The sequence below is a fragment of the Suncus etruscus genome, chromosome 19 (genome assembly GCF_024139225.1).
Source record: "Suncus etruscus isolate mSunEtr1 chromosome 19, mSunEtr1.pri.cur, whole genome shotgun sequence".
NCBI lineage: Eukaryota > Metazoa > Chordata > Mammalia > Eulipotyphla > Soricidae > Suncus > Suncus etruscus.
Genome location: NC_064866.1, coordinates 13,560,434 through 13,581,618, shown reverse-complemented (window position 1 = coordinate 13,581,618; position 21,185 = coordinate 13,560,434). Strand labels below are relative to the sequence as shown.

General features: G+C 42.7%; 1 protein-coding gene across 2 annotated transcripts in view; it reads right to left on the bottom strand.

Annotated features, from left to right (window-relative positions):
• SLC44A3 (solute carrier family 44 member 3) overlaps positions 1-21,185 on the bottom strand; it is a 111,916-nt gene that overhangs the window by 67,184 nt on the left and 23,547 nt on the right. For both annotated transcript variants that reach the window (XM_049765765.1, XM_049765766.1), the window contains exons 5-8: positions 19,884-20,044; positions 18,135-18,224; positions 17,144-17,268; positions 12,910-13,096 (exon numbers count right to left, since the gene is read on the bottom strand). In XM_049765765.1, the coding sequence (XP_049621722.1) occupies positions 12,910-13,096; positions 17,144-17,268; positions 18,135-18,224; positions 19,884-20,044 (563 nt within the window). The remainder of the gene's footprint in view (positions 1-12,909; positions 13,097-17,143; positions 17,269-18,134; positions 18,225-19,883; positions 20,045-21,185) is intronic.

Here is a 21,185-nt window from a genome sequence, read left to right as displayed (position 1 = left end):
TGTGCTTTTTTTTTGCATAGGCACAATAAATATATTACTCTCATCTCTTGATCATAAATGTGGAGTGAGATCAGCTGGGAAATGTTTAGTATAAAGATGTTATAGTTATTATATCATTCTCTCATATGTAAATACACACATATTTACATAAACATCTTTATGGCCTGTTTCATAGACAGAGCATGCCATAGTAATTATTATTTCCTTCAGAAACACTAGACTATGCTCAGTAGGGGCCAAAGAGATAGCACAGCAGTAGGCATTTGCCTTGCATGAAGCCTTTCCCAGGAGGAACCCTGTTTGATTCTGGGTATCTCATATGGTCCACCAGCCGGTCAGGGGTGGTTTCTGAGCACCGTTGGGTGTGGCCCAAATACCAATAAATCAATCAATAAATTTAAATAAATATATATATATTTAAAAAGACTAGGTTCAGTAAATGCAATAAAAAAAACCCCAACAATATTTTGCTATTCATGTGTCCATACCCTGCTTTATTTGCCCCAGTCCAAGGAAGCCCTCCAAATCAAATTCTTTTATTTGGGAATTGGCAAGTCCAAATCCACACTGTGTTTGATTTTGTGATCTCCTCCCTCCCCACATGTCCACATATATTTTATTTTTTTATGCCCACATGTATTTTAAATAAACTACTAGTCATAAAAGATGGTTTCTTTAGTATCTCGTAAGACTTATAACTTGAACAATATTTAAAAGATAGCTTCCTATTTCCTTTCACAACTATAAATCTATTTATGTGCATAATTGATGCCTCTTTGGGCATTCATAGTAGGAAGTAGAGAAGCGAATACAGCTGCTAAGCAACCTGATCCCACACACTGAGGCTGGTTTCAGCTCCTTCCACTCTCTGTTCTCTGGAACAAGAGCCACATTGTGAAAAGCAGGGAATCAACTTGATTTACACAGAGAGGTTAATATTTGATCAAACACTGGACTCATTCTGGCGGAGATGGATGCAACCTTTGTTTCAGGTAAAGCACTGAAAAACCCCCTTATTTCTTTTTTCCAAAATGGGGGTGTGACAGCCAAGGACTCCCAGTTTCAAAGGAGTTCTCTGACACAGAACACAGATGCAAGGTCAGTGGAACTTGAGCACCACTGCCTGGGATTACAGTGGCATGAAGTTGAGAAAGTGGCACCCCACTGCTCACCTTGACCTCCGTGTCCCAGTGATGACAATTTTCCCAGAGCTGGAGTGGGGGTGTGTGGAGAAGGCTTCTGTGGGACAAGACTGGTAAAAGATTAGCAGAAAGAGCTCAGAGGTGAGGGTAGAAAGCCTGTATTCTAGGCTGTGTTTGAGGTTCCAAGCCTCTTCATCCAGCTCAGCACATTGACAGCAGGGACATTCCAAGCCTTAGCATCCCCCAGAAAAAGCAGAACCTATAAGTTTCTCTGGACGTCTTACTTTTTGATTGCAGATAGTGGGTGCTCATCCTGTGATGCTCAGAGGCAACTTTCTTTCTTTCTTTCTTTCTTTCTTTCTTTCTTTCTTTCTTTCTTTCTTTCTTTCTTTCTTTCTTTCTTTCTTTCTTTCTTTCTTTTTCTTTCTTTCTTTCTTCTTTCTTTCTTTCTTTCTTTCTTTCTTTCTTTCTTTCTTTCTTTTTCTTTCTTTCTTTCTTCTTTCTTTCTTTCTTTCTTTCTTTCTTTCTTTCTTTCTTTCTTTCTTTCTTTCTTTCTTTCTTTGTTTCTTTCTTTCTGTGTTTGTTTCTTTGTTTGTTTCTTTGTTTCTTTCTTTATTTGTCACACCCAGCTATGCTCAGGGGTTACTCCTGGCTCTGCACTCAGAAATTGCTCCTGGCAGGCTCAGGGGACCATATGGGATGCTGGGATTGGAACCAACCATATGAGATGCCGGGATTTGAACCAACGACCTTCTGTATGCAAGGCAAATGCCATACCTCCATGTTCTCTCCCTGGCCCCTCAGAGGCCACTTTCAGCCCAGCTTGAAAATTGTCCCAGCAGTATCAGGGATCACATCCAAGCCTTTCGTGGTTACTTTAGGGATTGGGTGGCAATTTGGTCACACTCAGTAGTATTCACAGACTACTCAAGAGCTACTTTTGTTTGTTTGCTCACTTGGGGGCCGGAGGTGCTCAGGAGCTACTCCTGGCTCTGTGCCCAGAAATCACTTCTAGCTGTGCTAGAGGGGACCATATGGGATGTTGGGGACCAAACCCGTGTTAGCCCTGTGCAAGGCAAGAGCCTTACCCACTGTAACATCTCACCACCCCATGGCTTGCTCCTGACTCTGTGCTCAGGGATCCCTCCTGACAGAACATGGGGGACCAGATGGGACCTAGGGATTGGAACTAGGCTCATCACATACAAGACAAAGTATTACCTGCTGTGCTATCTCTCTGGCCCTGTTTTTTTGTTTTGGTGTTTTGGGGCCACATTTGGCAGTGCTCATGGCTCATTCCCAGCTCTGCACTCGGATCACAGTGCCAGGCTTGGAGGACCCTATGGGGTGCCAGGGAATGAACTTGGCTCAGTTGTGTGCAAAGCTAGAGCCCTAACCGCTGTACTATCTCTCTAACCCTGGTCACTTTTTTTTTTAATTTACTTTACTTAAATATCATTTATTGCATCGTTGTTCCTAATACACTTGTTCCAAGATGAATCCCACCACCAATGTAAAGTTTCCTCCATCATTGTCCCTCATTGTTCCCAAATTTCTATCCATTCCAAATCTACCCCCTTGACAGGCATAAAATAACATATTTAATATTGGCTGTTTACAGGTAAGTGCTAATGAAATTATAATTATGATTATTATTATTTTGGTTTTGAGTCACACCCGGCTGCACTCAGGGTTACTCCTGGCTCTGTGCTCAGAAATCACTTCTGGCAGGCTTGGGGGACCATATGGGATGCCGGGATTCGAACCACTTCTGCATGTAAGGCAAACGCCTTACCTCCATGCTATCTCTCCGGCCCCTGGAATTATTTTTTTTTTAAGTACAGTAATAATGGGGCCGGAGAGATAGCACAGCGGCGTTTGCCTTGCAAGCAGCAGACCTAGGACCTAAGGTGGTTGGTTAAAATCCTGGCGTCTCATATGGTCCCCCATGCCTGCCAGGAGCTATTTCTGAGCAGATAGCCAGGAGTAACCCCTGAGCACTGCCGGGTGTGGCCCAAAACCCAAAACAAAAAAAAAGTACAGCAATAAAAATATTTGTATGATAACTTTGTGCGTGCGTGCGCGTGTCTGTGTATGTGTGTGTGTGTGTGTGTGTGTGTGTGTGTGTGTGTGTGTGTGTGGTGTCCACAGCTGGCAGCATTCAGGACTTTCTTGGTGTTCAGAAATTACATTTCCCTTCAACTGATGAATGACTAAAGAAACTGTGGTACATATACAAATGGAATATTATGCAGCCCTCAGGAGAGATGAAGACATGAAATTTTCCTATACATGAATTTACATGGAACCTATTATGCTTAGTGAAATAAGTCAGAGGGAGAGAGATAGACACAGAATAGTCTCACTCATCTATGGGTTTTAAAATATTAATGACATTATTGTAATAAGGCCATAGAAAATAAAGTTAAGGGCTGGAAGGACCAGCTCACAATATGAAGCTCACCACAAAGAGTGGTGAATGCTCTTAGGGAAATAACGACACTAACAACTAGCATGACAGTGTTAATGAATGAGAGAAGTAGAATGCCTGTCTCGAATATAGGCAGGAATGGGGGAGGAGGGGAGCATTGGTGGTGGGAAAGTTGCACTGGTGAAGTGGGGGGGGGTTCTGTTTATGATTGAAACCCAACTACAATCATGCTTGTAATTATGGTGCTTAAATAAAGATTTTATTCAAAAGAAATTATTCTTGACAGGCTTGGGGAATATATGAGATGCTGGAGATTGAACCCAGTTTGGTTATGTGCAAGGCAAACAACCTACCCATTGTGCTATTGCTCTGGCCCTAAGTCACTAATTTTTAAATACCTGTTTTGAAACCATTTCTTATTCATCCTTCTGCTTTATTTATACACACTTTTGTTTTGCTTTTTTGTTTGTTTGTTTGTTTGCTCTTTTGGGGGGCTGAAGGTGCTCAGGGGCTACTCCTGGCTCTGTGCTCAGAAATCACTCCTGGCTGTGCTAGAGGGGACCAAATGGGATGCTGAGGACCAAACCCATATGTGCAAGGCAAGCGCTTTACACGCTGTACCATCTCACCACCCTAATATTTATATATATTTTCAAATGACTTTTTTTTTTCAGGGAAAGGTTTCTCAACCTCTCAACACACCATTAGGGGTTTCAGACCCAATAATTCTTGGCTGGGGGTGGTGGGGTAAGGGACTGAGAACTGTAAGATGTTGCAAACATCAACAGATCCCAGGAGCATCCAACCTCTCCTCCTCCACCTATGACAATCTGAAATGTCTCCAGACATTACCAAGAGCTTCAGAATTATGGCTTTGACTATGCTGGGAAGAATGAGACTTGGCTCCAGGGCAAAACCCTGACTTACTGCACTCAGTCCATGGGTGGGGCAAGCATTTTTGTGCATACAGGACTGCCCTCTACCGGCTAGATGTGCCAGTGAAAGCAAGGCAAGCCCCCCCTCCTGACCACCCCACCTTCACCCCACCACCCCAAGCTTTGCTGCTGAAGACAGTTAAAAATGAGCTATTATGCATAATTGGTACTCGTTGATGACTGGACTGCAGACAGAGCCCAATCAAGGGAGATCTTAAGAATAGCCAAGGATTGGAGCACTGAAAAGGGGGTACATAGATCCAGTCTCAGTTTAGATGGGGGAGTGAGAGAGTGCTTAGATCCAGCCTCAATTTGGATATAAGAGACAAGCAATCTAGGTCTCTGTTCTCTCCTAAAGATTAAGAGAAAAGAAAAGATGAACCTTTGGACAGTGGCTGTAATTTGGGCTTGAGAAATACACAGGCTGAAATCAAATCTCTATATACTATCTCCTAAGAACTGGACAATCTTGGGAATAAGGAGGCATTTAAAATTCATTTCATCACTGATACTGAAATACATAGTTTTCACTTTTTTCTTTTATTTTCTTTTTTAAAGGCCAATTACTGTCCTGGCTTTTCCTTTTTTTTTTTTTTTTGTGTGGGGGGGATGTACATCCAATGACTCTCAGGGGTTACTCCTGCTCTGCGTGCAGAAATCCCATATGGGACGCCAGGAGATTGAACCACGATCTGTCCTAGGCTAGTGCATACAAGGCAAACGACCTACCGCTTGCGCCACTGCTCCAGCCCCTCTCTCCTTTTTTTTTTTAAACTTTATGTATTGATTGATTGATTGGTTTGGGGGCCACACCCGACAGTATTCAGGGGTTACTCCTGGCTCTGCTCTCAGAAATCACCCCTGGTAGGCTAGGGGCCTATATGGAATGCTGGGAATTGAACTGAGTCCCTCCCGGGTTGGCTACATGCAAGGTAAACGCCCTACCGCTGTGCTATCACTCTGGCCCCACTCTCTACTTTTCATTCCCCTAGTCATCTCTCACCCAGATCTCTCTCCAGGCCCTAGGTGGAATGGAGATTGCTGTCAGAAAGATTAACTGTGAAAGGTGCTAGAAATAGCAAACTAAACTCGGGCTTAGTTATTCTAAAATATAGGTGGATATTATTCTAGCTCTGAAATTAACCAATATTTGAAATGCAACCAAGTATACAATGCACACTAAAATTATGAGAATATTTGCTGTAGGGGAAAAACACTGAAAGAGCAAAAAACCTACACACTGGGGCCTGAGAGATAGCGCAGAGGTAGGGCATTTGCCTTGCATGCGGCTGACCCGGGAGGGACCTGGTTCGATTCCTGACATCCCAGCCTGCCAGGGATGATTTCTGAGCGCTGAGCCAGGAGTGAGCCCTGAGCACCGCTGGGTGTGGCCCCCTAACCAATCAATCAATCAATTGAAAAAGCTTAAAAAATAGTTATCATTTGCGTATCTAGCAGAAACTTACAGATTGCTGTTTATTCACTTTCACTTCTTGGGAATGTTTGTAATTACATCTCAAGCTCCAAGAGATGAGTTCCCCATCATCACTCTCAATTAAGAACTATCCTTTTCTATTTATTTTATTTATTTATATTTTTGTTTGTTTGTTTGTTTTTAGTGATGCTCAGGGGTTACTCCTGGATCTGCTCTCAGAAATCGCTCCTTGGGGGACTATATTGGATGCCGGGGGATCGAACCGCAGTCTGTTTTAGGCTAGCACGGGCAAGGCAGATGCCTTACCGCTTGCGCCACCACTCCGGCCCCTCTTTTTCAATTTCTCTGAGAAAATGGAAAATCTGATAGTGTCTGTTGCCCCCCTGAATCAGCATGTGTTCTTGGTAATCTGTCCATAATTCTGAAGCTAACCCTCCACTAGGTTTTGTTTGCACTGACTAGAAGAATCTCTAGCAATTTTCCCCTTCTTTCTTACATCATCAAAATGTTACTCACCACTGGATCATTTTCAACCCTTTCACTTTCTATTTTTATTTTTGTGGTTCTGGGAGTCAAACTTAGGAGGACACACAGAGCACCACACACCTCTAGTCCCCATCTCATAACTTTTAAAACTCTCCTATTTCCTCCTTCCATTGCTTCCTTTCCTCCTTTTCATTGCTCTTTTCCTTTTATATGGCCAAATTTCTCAAGACAGGGCCAGGAATGTGGCCTCATAGATAAGAAGTACACAAAAGGGGCCGGAGAGATAGCACAGCAGTAGGACATTTGCTTACATGTGGCTGACCCTGGACTGACCAGGTTTAATTCCAGGCATCCCATGTGGTCCCCAGTCTGCCAGGGCGATTTCTGAGCACAGAGCCAGGAGTAACCCCTGAGCACCGCTGGATGTGGTCCAAAAACCAATCAATCAATAAATTTTTTTTTTTTGGGCCACACCCGGCGGTGCTCAGGGGTGACTCCTGGCTGTCTGCTCAGAAATAGCTCCTGGCAGGCACGGGGGACCATATGGGACACCGGGATTCGAACCAACCACCTTTGGTCCTGGATTGGCTGCTTGCAAGGCAAACGCCGCTGTGCTATCTCTCCGGGCCCCAAGTTGGTTTTTTTTTTTTTTTAATAAAAAAGAAGTAAACTTTTTAAGAGTGTATTTAGCTTCTCCCTTCAGTTTGTTTCTTCTGTTTTCTTTTTCTTTTTTAATACCTTTTATTTCTTTATTTTGTTTATGTTTTCCCCTTCCCCTGTTAATTCTGGGTGGTGTTTCATACACTCTGTTGTTTCCCACTTTCTCTTAACTCACACCAATCTTGATCCATTCCTCAAATTTTCCAGAGACTGATTTGTTTTTCCTCCATGCTGTTGACCCACATGATCAAGCCTTATCAGCAACATTCCTGAGCTAGATGATTCCATCTCCTTAAAAGAACAGCTTCCTCTTCAGACCTTCTTTTTTTGTTTTTGTTTTTGGTTTTTTTTTGTTTGTTTGTTTGTTTTTCCTTAGTCTTTCTCATCTCCAGGACCTCTGAACATTTAAGTAGCTCCCTCCCCTTCCAATAGCACTGGTAGGATTTCTTCTCTCTCTCTCTCCCTACTCATTCTCATCTATTTCTATGCGCCCCCCATTTCCAAATGCACAAATCCAGTTGAGACCTGTCCAGGAAATTCAGACAGCTACCCACTCACCTCACACTTCCATTTGCCTAAATGACATTTTATTTAGCACAGCCAAAAAACATTTCTCACCTCCCTCCAAGAGCACCAAAGACTTGCTCTATCCCAGATGTTAGCTTCTATTTTTCAAGTAGCCAAGCCCCCAAATATGTTAACCCAAACTCTTCTTCAATCAGATATTTCTTTCTTTCTTTTTTTTTTTTAAAAGGGGGAGGTGCATGGAAAGGAGGGTCGGCAGATATCTGGCTTCTGGTTTCCTCTTTGATTCTGGAGGCCAGCTCTTGCCAGGTATGGGGTTTAGGGAGGCCCCATGCCGGAGGCCTTCTCCCTAGACTTGGCAGGTCCCCAGTCATCCCCCTATTTCTCCCCTGGACTACAGGCCTTCCCTGGGTGCTGACTTAGATGGCCAGAAGTGGGTTCAGGTGGACTCTTAGGGTTCCTCAGGCTTCCCCCCTCCCTTCGTACTCCAGGGGGGAAGTGAATGGGGAGGAGGGCCATTACAGCACTGGTTTATATTGGGACAATCAATGGAAATTTTTTTTCCTTGGTCTCCATTTCCAAAACCATGAGGGGGCTAGTGCCCCCATGCATACAATATATATTGATAGTATTATATGCATATAGTTTATACATGCATAATATCCATCTTGTATTGTGACCTTGATACTACCCTACAAAGTTCATTTCTAATCTTTTACTGCCTCAGTCCCAAACATTATTTCCCACAATTTACCCATGTAGGTGCAGCTCATGACATGAAGCTCACCACATAAAGTGATGAGTGCAGTTAGAGAAACAACTACACTGAAAACTATCAAACACTGTGAATGAATGAGGGAAATAGAAAGTCTGTCTTGAGTACAGGTGTGGATGGGGTGGGGAGGAGGGAGATCTGGGAAATTGGTGGTGGGAATTTTGCACTGGTTCACCAGGGGGGGTGTTCTTTACAAGACTGTAATCATACAACTACAATCATATTTGTAATCACGGTGTTTAAATAAAGATAATTAAAAATATTTTGGGCTACACCCAGTGATGCTCAGGGGTTACTCTTGGCTATGTGCTCAGGCATAGCTTCTGGCTTGGGGGACCATATGGGATAGCGGGAGATTGAGCCATGGTCCATACAGGGTCATCTGCATGCAAGGAAAATGCCCTACTACTGTACCATCACTCCAGCCCCAATTAGATATTTCTGATTGAATCATAACAATTGATATAGCAGCTGATATACCAGAACATTGTGATTATGGAGAGATAGCACAGTGGCGTTTGCCTTGCAAGCAGCCGATCCAGGACCAAAGGTGGTTGGTTCGAATCCTGGTGTCCCATATGGTCCCCCGTGCCTGCCAGGAGCTATTTCTGAGCAGACAGCCAGGAGTAACCCCTGAGCAATGCCGGGTGTGGCCCCAAAACCAAAAAAAAAAAAAAAAAAAAAAAAGAACATTGTGATTGAACATGCCTGATTGAATTAGATATATCAACTGGTATTTGAAAAAATATATCAATTGATATACCAGGGCATCGTTCAAAACATAGATTCCAGACTGGAGACTTAGTTCAATGGGCTCAGCCCAGACTTCATGTGCCTGAGGCTGGAATTGATTCCCAGCATTTGCATGGTCCCCTGAGTATTGCTGGGAGTAGCTCCCACCCCAGCACTCCTGAGTGTGGCCCCAAATGAACAAAAGCCAAAAACAGATGTAATCTCATGTGTCATACCACAGCTACTGTTTGTTCTGAGCAACTACAATCACTGCAATTGAACTGTAAGTCAGATCGTGTTGCTATTCTCTCAATAACTCTAATGGCTTCTCATTTCTGATCAAAATCAAAGTTTCTCTAAAGGCCACTAAGGCTCAGGATCTCACTCTCTGAGCTTGCTGAAATCTCCTGAAGCCTGTTTCTCATAACCATGTTACTAGGTAAAAGACCTTCTTGCTGTTAACTTTGAGGTTCCCTTTGTGAAGACATTTCATTTTTCCTCCAGCTTTTCTCATTTCTTTCAAATCTTGGCTTATGCTATCACCTTTTCCATGAGGCTCCTTATGATCCCCAAATTTAAAGCTACACTAGCCCCTAAACCTCTCTTCTTGCTCTTTCATGCTTTATTTTTCTTCATAGCACATAGCAACATGTGTGTACTATAAAATTAATTTATTTTATTGGATGTCTATTTTCCTTTAGCTTCTAAATTGGAAGGGAAGCTGAGGACATAACAGGGTCAGATACAATAAATATTTAATATCTGTTGAATGAATTAAGGAATGTACCCACCTCAAGTATCACGCCTTGTCAAAACATTTGAGATTATTTTTCAGAAACCTTCCTAAAGATAATCAAGAGAACCTGGAGAAAATCCATGACAATGCTGGCTATGAATCTAGGCACTCTAAGTAAACTTTAGAGTACTGAAGACAACTATAGTGATACTAATGATGGTCATACATGGCAGTTTCTCAGAGCCTTGAAGTCAGAGAAGGCCTACATTTCCTGGATGACTACCTTGGCAACTCACACAGAACTTCCAGGTTTGCACCTAAAATATCTAGCTCACAGCACAACATCCAAAGGGGAATGTGATGTGTTAAGAAGAGAATGAATCCAAGAAAGTATCTTAAAGTTTAGAATTTAGGGAAATTTTACCAAATGCTGGCTTTATTTTATGCCCCAGGGCCCACTTTGTGAATGGACTTAAGTCTGCTTCAAGAAAGGAGCCTAGGGCCGGAGAGATAACACAGAGATAAGGCGTTTGTCTTGGGTGCAGAAGGATGTTGGTTTGAATCCCGGCATCCTATATGGTCCCCCGAACCTGTGGGGGGGCAATTTCTGAGTGTAGAGCCAGGAGTAACCCTGAGCGATGCCAGGTATGACCCAAAATCCAGAAAAAGAAAAAAGAAAGGAGCCTAAAAGTAAAAGGCTCAGTATTGCCCTCAAAGGGAGTCCAGACTTTTCCATGATATCTGCTCTTCCTTCATTGTTCAGCAGCAGAACTGCCCATGTTTAAACCATACATGGCTTCCCCCAAGGGAATGACATCTCCTGTCCCTCCTTGCCACAGGCTTTGCCAAGGGACTTGCTTCGGAGGTATTGTCCACTGGAGGACTGGGAGAAGTCAGCACAAGAGCTGACCTGACTTCCAAGAAATAGAATGATCCTCTATCTTCTATACCCTCTTATTGTGGAATTAATGATACAGGACATGCAGTGAGTGGAGACTGAAGTTTACATGAACTGCAAGATGTTGAAATTAAAAGTCTTGGATGCCAGGAGAACTATGTTGGCTGACAGGGCAGGCTCCTTCTTGAGGACCTCATAGAAAAAAGTAATGGCCTCCATTTTTTTGGGGGGAAGGGGACACCTGGTGATGCTCAGGGGTTACTCCTGGCCATGCACCCAGAAATTGCTCCTGGCTTGGGGTATCATATGAAAAGCTGGGGGATCGAACCACAGTCCGTCCTAGGTCAGTGCATACAAGGCAAACGCCCTACTGCTTGTGCCACCGCTCCAGCCCCAGGTAATGGCCTTTGATCTTGTACAAGCCATATATAGTATAGTTTGGGTTTCCTGCTACTCTCTGGTAAAGCTCTTCCTGAGTGATCATGGACCAATATTTGACAGAACAAAGTTCTCTATTGGATCATGATTGGGGTTCTTCTCAGGCTTTCTACAAGCTTACAGGGCCAGAGAGAATCCACAGCATCTTGTGGATATATTGTGGAAATATGGGCTTCTGGGGCTCTGACTTTCTGGCAGCCTTCTGACTATCCCTAAGTAATAAGCAAGGAATCAATCTCCCCAGAGGAGGAAGGAAGCCATTGAGGAAGACACTACATGATGTGGCACTTCCACATGGGACTGGAGCCATGCTTCCACATAGGACAAGGAAGTTGATCTGTAGTAAGGAACTGTTCTCTTTGGCTGGCTGTGCTCTACTGTGGCTCTCCTCTCCTTGCTGACAGGCTCAAAAAGCAGCATGCTATCTTGTGCTTACACTAGAATGTGGATTTGAGCCTTGACCACAGCAGATGAGGAAGCAAAAATCTAGAACAAATTTGGTGCATAGACGCATCATACAGCAGGAAGGAGTCTATGCTGAGACATAGAGTTCCAGCAGATTCCAGCAATTCTCAAGTAGCTCCCTATTTTGTTCTACTGGTATTTTCCTTACAACAGAACTTTGTCAGGGAGGAAGGAAGCGATGGCGTGATGTCTGTTTTGAACTAAGTGGCTCATTTGCTTTTTTGAGAATGCTTTGAGCTGTCCTGCTCTGGAATGCAGTTGTCCTGTTTGAGGGTTTCCGGAAATATAGACCACTAGTTCCACTTCAAGCCAAATAAACTAGTATCTCTGGGGTTGGGGGTTACTTTCAACAGAATGCAGAGGGCTAACACAGCTGTTTCAGATGACAGATCTGGTTGAGAGGGCTGCTCAGACAGGACACAGTGTTGTGTTCATTCTTAGGACAAAAAATTCAGTGACTTATGTGGCCAGAGCAGTGGTGCAAGTGGTGAAGGCATCTGACTTGTGCGTGCTAGCCTAGGATGGACCACGGTTTGATCCACAGCAACCCATATGGTCCCCCAAGCCAGGAGCGATTTCTGAGTGCATAGCCAGGAGTAACCCCTGAGCGTCACCAGATATGGCTCAAAACTCAAAAAACAAAACAATACAAAAACCTCAAAACCAAAAAAATTCAGTGATTAACTCACTTGCTGTTAACTCAAGCCACCCCTGTGGAGCACAGCTCATTTTTTAGAGGAGACTTCCCAGGGTTCTCCTTGATTACCTACTGATCTAATAGGGGTTGGAACCTTGCCTAAAATTTCATCCCCCAGGGGCCAGAGAGATGGCACAGTGGGTAGAGCATTTGCCTTGCATACAGCTGAATAGGTTTGATCCCTAGCATCCTATATGGTCCCCTGAGTCTGCCAGGAGTTACCCCTGAAAACTGCTGGGTGCAGCCCCCAAATGAAATAAACAAAAATTTCATCTCAGAGACAGCTGGTAATATCTCTCTATTGTGTTTTGTATATTTTACTTTGCCTTCCAACTCTTTGTATTTTTACTAATTTTTCTTTCTTTCATACAGACACACCTCTTAGAGAAAAAAAGGATCTCCTATTTACCCCATCCACAAGACAAGCATGTAGCACTGTAACTATTGTCATCAGATATCCCCATTGCAGGAAAGGTTTGGTTTCAATGAGGAGATCAACTGCTGCAACACATCCTCTGTACATGATCCAGGTAAAGCACCCCACCACCACTTACCTGCAGTGCCCAGGCTCAGCAAAACAGCCACCCAGAGAGCCCAGAAAAAAACGAGGAGGGCAAAAGTCCACACAGGCTGAAAGAGCAGGAGAGGAGAGCTGCTGATGACTTTATTTGTAACTTGGAAGAGTTCAACGGTCAGTTTGATTCTCTTCCTGAGGATGAAAATCAAGACGAGGAGCACTGCCTGGTGAGAAAGACAGTAGAGTCACTCATTCAGAAGAATGGAGATCTTAGAGATCTTAAAACAAACCTGAATAACAGACACTTCAGCAAACATTTCTTTAAGGCAGATCCTCACTACTTTGATCATAATTGAGCGGATACTATGTGCTGGCTTTCTCTGTTAGATCCTGTGGAGGAAACAGTGTTTGTGCCTTAAGGGAGTTTGTGGTCTGAGCAGAGAGCAAGAGAATAAGTGAGAGAATAAACCTAGGGTTTTGGGACTGTCACCTACACTCTATCCCAACCCCCTCTCCCCAAAGACACAGAGACTAAAACAGTCAAGACACTCTGAGGATTGCAAAAGTGATCAAGTCGCAGAGCAAATTTCTTTGCCTTCTCACCTGGCTTTGATCCTTCCTGCACAGAACTATTACATTAAAGAAACAAAATATTGTTTATAGTCCCCTCCTGGTTCAGCCTCTGCCCCTACTCTCATCCCTTCCATAGGCAAGCTTCTTCTATTCACAACTCGTTCTTCATGGGCCTGTGAATCCACTGAATAATCCACTGAACCCCCTCTCCTCTCTCCTCCCAAAGAGTCACCTCGGCTCCAGAACATAAAAAGTCATAGAAAATAAATTCAGGTTTTGATAGACTTCAGCATGGTGTGTGAATCTCTTTTTTTTGTGTGTGTGTGTGTGGTTTTGGGGTCACACCCGGCAGTGCTCAGGGGTTATTCCTGGCTCCATGCTCAGAAATTGCTCCTGGCAGGCACGGGGACCATATGGGATGCCGGGATTTAAACTGATGATCTTCTGCATTAAAGGCAAACACCTTACCTCCATGCTATCTCTCCGGCCCCTGGTGTGTGAATCTTATAGGCTTCTAGTTTCTTAGCTCTTCTTCTTCTCCCCTCCATGATCTCTTGTTCTGGCTCTTCTCTTAGTTTCTCTGGATCTTTTGAAAGAATGTGTTCTTCTTTGCACTTTTAGAGTTCTTTCTAGATGCTAATTGTTTTTAAGTAAAACACTAGGGCCCACCTTTCTCTAGATACAGGATGGGTGAGCCCCACAATCTCTGACCATCCTGGAAACATCTCAGAATCAATTATTTATTATTATTATTATTATTATTATTATTATTATTTTGTTTTTTTGGGCCACACCCAGTGATGCTCAGGGCTTACTCCTGGATATGAGCTCAGAAATTGCTTTTGGCTTAGGGGACCATATGGGAGGCCAAGGGGTCAAACCATGATCTGTGCTAGGTCAGCGTGTGCAAGGCAAAACACCCTATCACTTGTGCCACCATTTTGGCCTTCAGAATCAATTTTTGATAAATCAAATAAATCCATTGTTTTTATACCTAAATCTCTACTTTTCCCAATACTCTTTTTCCAGTGACTTCAATTTTTCTGGAATCTCTAAGAATAAGTTAGGTTCTTATCTTATTGTTTTCATTTTATCCCTTACATACTTAACAATAGGCTATGGAATAAAAATTTTCAGCTTACTCTACTGTATGTGGTTCTGGATTTCTTATTAAACTCCTGGAGCCTGGTGCTGTGGGTGGCAATATGGTGCCATGTATGGGGTAACCTGGTTTTCTCTTCCTTTGCCTTCCCCTTTCCTCCTAAGTAGGGGGACTGTGGGAGCTGAGCTTGGGTTCTCTGGGGAGAGTAGTGGGTTGAAGGCACTGGCTTCACAGCTTTGCCATGGCACTGGCCCTAAGGCTCCAGTCAGGGAGATTAAAGTTTACTCTGGTGGGACTGGGAGATTCTATGGTAGACATCTCCAAAGGAGGAATACCATATATACTCAAGTATAAGCCACCCAAGTATAAGTTGACCCCCTAATTTTACCCTAAAAACTGGGAAAACTTAGTGACTCAAGTATAAGCCAAGATGGAAAATGCAGCAGCCACTGGTGAATTTCAAAGATAAAAATATATACCCCAAACAAAAAAAATATACCCAAAACAAATACAATAATTGAGGGATCAGTGCATACAGTTCAGTTCTGCCGCCTACCTCTTCAGCTCAGCCATGACTTGTGGACTGAGCTGAAGCACTGGGGGCCCCCTTCAGCAGACAGATGGCAGAAGACGACTGGAGACTACATGCATTTGATTCGAAGCATGCTCCGAATCAAATAACCTCTATGACCCAAGTATAAGCTGAGTTTGGTTTTTTCACACAAATTTTGTGCCGGAAAAACTCGACTTATACTCTAGTATATACAGTAAGCTACTGTCCCAGTGCAGACTGTTACTAACTTGACAGACAAATGCTCACTTGACAGGTAAGAAAATCACAGCCTAAGAAGAGGTCAACCATCTCTCAGGTCACATATGTGTGAAGGGATGTTGATGACTATGATGTTGTTGATTTTTTTTGTTGTGGCCAAACCTCAAATCAGCAGCTACTCCTGACGTGGTGCACTTGGTTTACTTTGAGCAGTGCTTATGGGATTATGCAGTGCCAGGGGATGAATCCAGGCCTTCTGCATGGAAAATACACTCAACCTTCTGAGCCTCTCTTTCCTGTCCCTGAGGTCTAGATTTCCAAAACAGGTCTGAGACCACAAAGGCCAGAATCATGCCCAGTGTGCCAGGTGCAGTTTTCAGGTTGCACATCTGCCCACATCCCTGTCCTTAGTTTCTTTTATCCTCCTTTTGCTCCCTAACATGTAGTTTCTGGAAAGAACCCAAACCTGAAACCTCAGTATCAAGGAGAAAATCATGAAACCCAACTCTGGGAGTGCTGAAGGATTTCTTTGGCAGAAGGAACTGAGGTGATGAAGGCTGTGGGTTTTATCAGGAGCTGTAAGAGCCTCTGAAAGCCCTTGGCCATGTCTCCTGTAGAAAATGGCTTGGAAGCTCCACATATGATCAGAAGCCTCTGGGATCACCATAAATCAATTCAGGGCACTTTCTAGGGCCTGCTGCGTCCACACTTGAAAGAGCACTGGGGAGTGTCTGGAAGCATTGCAACTGCCAGTCACAATCCTCCCAATCTTTGATGTTTGCCTTTTCTCTACCAGGAGCTCACCATGGAGCAGTGGCCAGCGGACTGGGAGACAAAAGGCTCTCTGTGCTCACGGGCACACCCTGGCCCTCACAGCACCCATGAGCTCACTGCGCAAACAGGAAATAGGGACTCTCTTAAGTTCTGCACTCCCTCTTTACTTCACAGAGTCCACCTGACCTTACAGGCAAGTGAAATAAGGTCCCAGGGATGGGAAAAGTGACCCAGAAAGAATGAAAGGCCCTTCTCAGATTCTGTCAAGGCGTCAATGCATTCAGTATATATTCCTGTGTACGGATTGGAGAGAGAGAGAGAGAGAGAGAGAGAGAGAGAGAGAGAGAGAGAGAGAGAGAGAGAGAGAGAGACAGAGAGAGACAGAGAGAGACAGAGAGAGACAGAGACAGAGACAGAGAGACACAGAGACACAGAGACACAGAGAGAGAGAATAAGCGACAGAGACAAAGAGGACCTTGTGTGTGCACACAAAAACATGTGTGTGTGTGTGTGTGTGTATGTGCCTACTCCAACTAGAGTCGTGTATTGTGAGATGAAAAACAGAATGGGGCAAAGCATGGGGTCTAGGTTACAGAAACAAAAAGGAGGAAAGAAACGGAGCAGGGGGCACAATGAGGTGGTCTAGACGCAACTTAGGGGCTCATGAGCTTTGGATGGCTTTGTGTACAGAGGTGAAGTAGCTGGACTGATTTGGACTGCTAGAGCCAGAATGACTATAAGATTGGGAACCAAATGACAATAATTAATCTTGAAAATGTCTTTATCAAGAAGTCAGTCTGGGTGGGTAGGAGGGAATATGGGGTGAGTGGTGGAGGAGTTGGGGTGTGTGGAGTTGGTGGATTGTAGGTGAACACTGAAGGTCTGAAACTCAGTTGTTAGCAATTATAAACATGTATGGTATCTAAATAAATAAAAATATGATATAAAACTAGCACTAACACAACTCTAGTTTTCAATTAAAATCCAGTTATTTAGGCTTCAGACTCCTGGTTGTCTACTTGGATCATAGCTGGACATATGTGTGCTTACCGTGATGACTGTGGACACGAGAGCAAAGCCCAGCAAACACTTCATATTTTCCCTTTCTGTGTCCAACTCAATGCTGAGATCATTGGTGTAGTCATAATAGAGCCACCAGAGGACACTACAGACAACTGAAAAAAATAGAAACACTCTGAGAACCCTCTTCTCTCCACCAACCACACTGAGATGGTAGTGGGAACCCTGGTCAGGCAGTGGCCCTGCACCCAAGGAAATTGTGGGATAAAGACCACCCCTCTGCAGAAGTAGATCAGGACAGGGTGGCTCCTGAGCATCTGTGAGCCCTGGTTTGGTGGCTGCTTGTATTGAGGAGCCCTGAGCAAGAGCCACATGGCCCAGGTGTAGACTATGTGCTTAGTCAATAGCCCATCCTCATTTTTCCAAATGAGCTCTGCAGGTAGAAGATCCCATGGGAGACTGGGCATTCACTGGGCCTCACAAACCTGATGGATATTCTAAAACTCCACCACAGCCATAGTGATGAGAAGAAGGCCACTGTGAGCTTTCTAGCCATTGGGGGAGAAAATCCTCCTCAGTAACAGGTGGGACTATTGTGGATGATGTCAATGGGAGATGTGAAAGTTCAGGAGAAATCTTATGCAATGCTTCTAACGTGGCCCAGAGAAACAGTCCAGTGGGGAAGGCATTTGGCATTCAGTCAACCCACCCTGGTTTGATCCCTGGCACCACATATGGGTCCCTGAGCTCCACCAGGACTTAGTCCTGAGTGCAGAGTCAACAGCAAGTCCGAAACACTGTGGGGTGTGTCCCAAAACAACAGGTCAACTTTTAAGTTCTGTATTTAGTGTCAATTGCTTATCATTCATTCATGTTTTGTTTTATTGATTTAACTAGGTGCACAGAGGATCATTTGGTGCCAGGGATTCAAGGAATGTGCTCAAGAACTTTAGAACTATCTACCTCTAGCCCAAGACTTTTAATCTAACAGAGATAAATGAATCAAATAGAAATTACTTACACAATAATCCCAAAACAATCAAGGCAATGAGAATGTGAACCAGAAGAGTGGTGAGGTACCGGAAGGTGAACATCATGGCCAAAGACAAAACTGAAAAATTAAGAAAAACAAGTAATCCCTTTAGCAGTCAGCCTAAGAGCGGTTGATGATGGCTTAGCCTGGCTAGGCCCTACTGAAGAATGAGAGCTGAGAGTTTCCTTTAAGTTCTGAATATCCTAGGATATTTTCCAAATGCCAAAAAGAAAGCAGGACTTCCTTGAGAGCATTCTATGAAACACAGACAAATTTGCTGCCCTGGAAAACAGTCTCTCAATGGGCCAGCATTCTTTGGAACCAAAAACAAATTTTATAAAGCAGGAATGAATCTTGAAGGCAAAGGTCATTGACTTTATCTTCCAGCCTCAACATATCATTATACATTTTTATTATCTTTCTTTTCAAAATTTTATTTTAGGCATCATGGTTTACTGTTATTGCTAGTCAAAGCTCATTCTCTTGACTCCAGCCTAGGCATACTTTTATTCTAAGATATTAATGTTATTAGCTATTCTTCTTAAATATAAATATTAAAAATTAAAGATTCTTACAGATAGTAAACTATACAAAACACCCAAATATTATTTTTTAACATTTGGATTTTTATACTGTTAGATGTATTTTAGTAAATTTTAACAGTTTTTTTTTTTAACTGAAAAGCCAGGATTCGGTAGAGGAATTCCATGACAGTGGCCAAGAACATGGACTTGTGAACGAGCCAGGTGAACATTGAGTCCTACAGTCTTTTACTCTACCTCATGTGGCCTGAGTTGAATCACTGAGCGTTTCAGCCTCAGTGTCCTTTCCTATAACTGGATCAGAGGAATGAAGTACTAGTGAGCTATAGGAATAACACGTTTGGCACATTTGGGCCATAACACAGTATGACTAACAAAGCCTCTCAGGTATTCAGGAATGAGCAATCTTTGATGATAGAATTCTGAAAAGCTCAGCATAGAAATGGAGAAAATTGTATTAAAAAGCTAACAAAGAGTTTCTTTTAAGTGAGAAGTTAGGTGAGTACCATTTGGTCATAGGCCATTACAATTGCTCCAGAAGCAAATGTCTTAACTTGTTCAAAGAGAAAGTCTCTTTAAGAGGCTCTTCAAGCTGAAACACAGCAAATAGAAAAGCGAGGAGTTCAGATTTGATTAAATGGGCAGCTGTGTCCAGGAAATGCTAGAAGATCAAGACTCTGGCTCAGTGCCTCCATCTGCAATAGAAACCTGTTCCCTGGTGGCCACTGCTGGCCAATGCTCTTCTCATCATGCACACTTCAACCTTCCTTGTTCACCAAGCAGCTTTCTGAAATGGCCTGCTCACAAGAAATGAGCACCCTGGCAAAAGACGTATATACCTTTTTGACCTGAAAGTTGTAATTGTCATAACCAATTCACTAACTGATTATTTGCTTTCCACATCTATCACTTGGGTATAGTTCAGATCCTGCAATATGGTCCTTATATTACAGCAAGTCCCACCCAGAGAAGTTTTGTGTCACAGATACAAACCTAGCCCACTCCACGTCTCCTAGCTTATTGTCCCTCTTTCACTTGAACCTAACATTTGGCAAATCTCTACCAAACCAACACACAGTCTGAAACTTGACCTCTCAGACAAGAGTAAGACATGCAGAAGCACTAGAAATTTTTATATGACATATATGCTAGAAACGTTTGCCTACCCATGAAAAATAAAGTAGCCCCAAATTACCTAATGTGAAGACACAGAGGCCAAGGATTGTGTCTCTTCCTGACATGATTCCACTTAGAATTCGGTGGAGGGTGTCAACATCATTTATCAAAACAGATGCAAACGAGGAATAGCAGTCGGGTGTTTGCGGGATGCAGCGGTTAAATAATGGAAAAGATTTGCTAAAAATAAAATGTATAACAAGTGGTTAAAATGCTTATTTTAGACTTACCTTTTGGAAAAATGGATCTATAATCAAGTCCATTAAGACCTGTACAATATAATAATAAAAAGAGACTAGCTTCTCACTTGCAACCTAGGTCTTAGAAAGTCAGGTGACTATAGCCATCAGTTGAAGCTCTAACAAGGAAACCAACTCAAAGAACTTATGGAAACCAGGGATATAAATTTAGAGAGGGGCATTTCTTTCTTTCTTTCTTTCTTTCTTTCTTTCTTTCTTTCTTTCTTTCTTTCTTTCTTTCTTTCTTTCTTTCTTTCTTTCTTTCTTTCTTTCTTTCTTTCTTTCTTTCTTTCTTTCTTTCTTTCTTTCTTTCTTTCTTTCTTTCTTTCTTTCTTTCTTTCTTTCTTTCTTTCTTTCTTTCTTTCTTTCTTTCTTTCTTTCTTTCTTCTTTCTTTCCTTTTTTTTGTTTGTTTTTTTGGGTCACACCCAGCAGTGCTCAGGGGTTACTCCTGACTCCGCTCAGAAATTGCCCCTGGCAGGCTCGGGGGACCATATGGGATGCCAAGATTTGAACCACCGACCTTCTGCATGCAAGGCAAATGCCTTACCTCCATGCTATCTCTCCAGCCTGAGGGACATTCATTTCTGACTATCATGTCCTTGAGTTCTTTTTCTTTCTTTCTTTCTTTCTTTCTTTCTTTCTTTCTTTCTTTCTTTCTTTCTTTCTTTCTTTCTTTCTTCTTTCTTTCTTTCTTTCTTTCTTTCTTTCTTTCTTTCTTTCTTTCTTTCTTTCTTTCTTCTTTCTTTCTTTCTTTCTTTCTTTCTTTCTTTCTTTCTTTCTTTCTTTCTTTCTTTCTTTCTTTCTTTCTTTCTTTCTTTCTTTCTTTCTTTCTTTCTTTCTTTCTCTCTCTCTCTCTCTCTTTCTTTCTTTCTTTCTTTCTTAATTTCTTTCTTTCTTTCTTTCTTTCTTTCTTTCCTTCTTTCTTTCTTTCTTCTTTGTTTCCTCTTTCTTTCTTTCTTTCTTTCATTCTCTCTCTTTCTTTCTTTTTCTTTCATTTTCTTTCTTTCTTCTTTCATTCTTATTCTTTCTTCCTTCTTTCTTTCTTTCTTTCATCTGTTTTTCTTTCTTTTTTCTTTCTTTC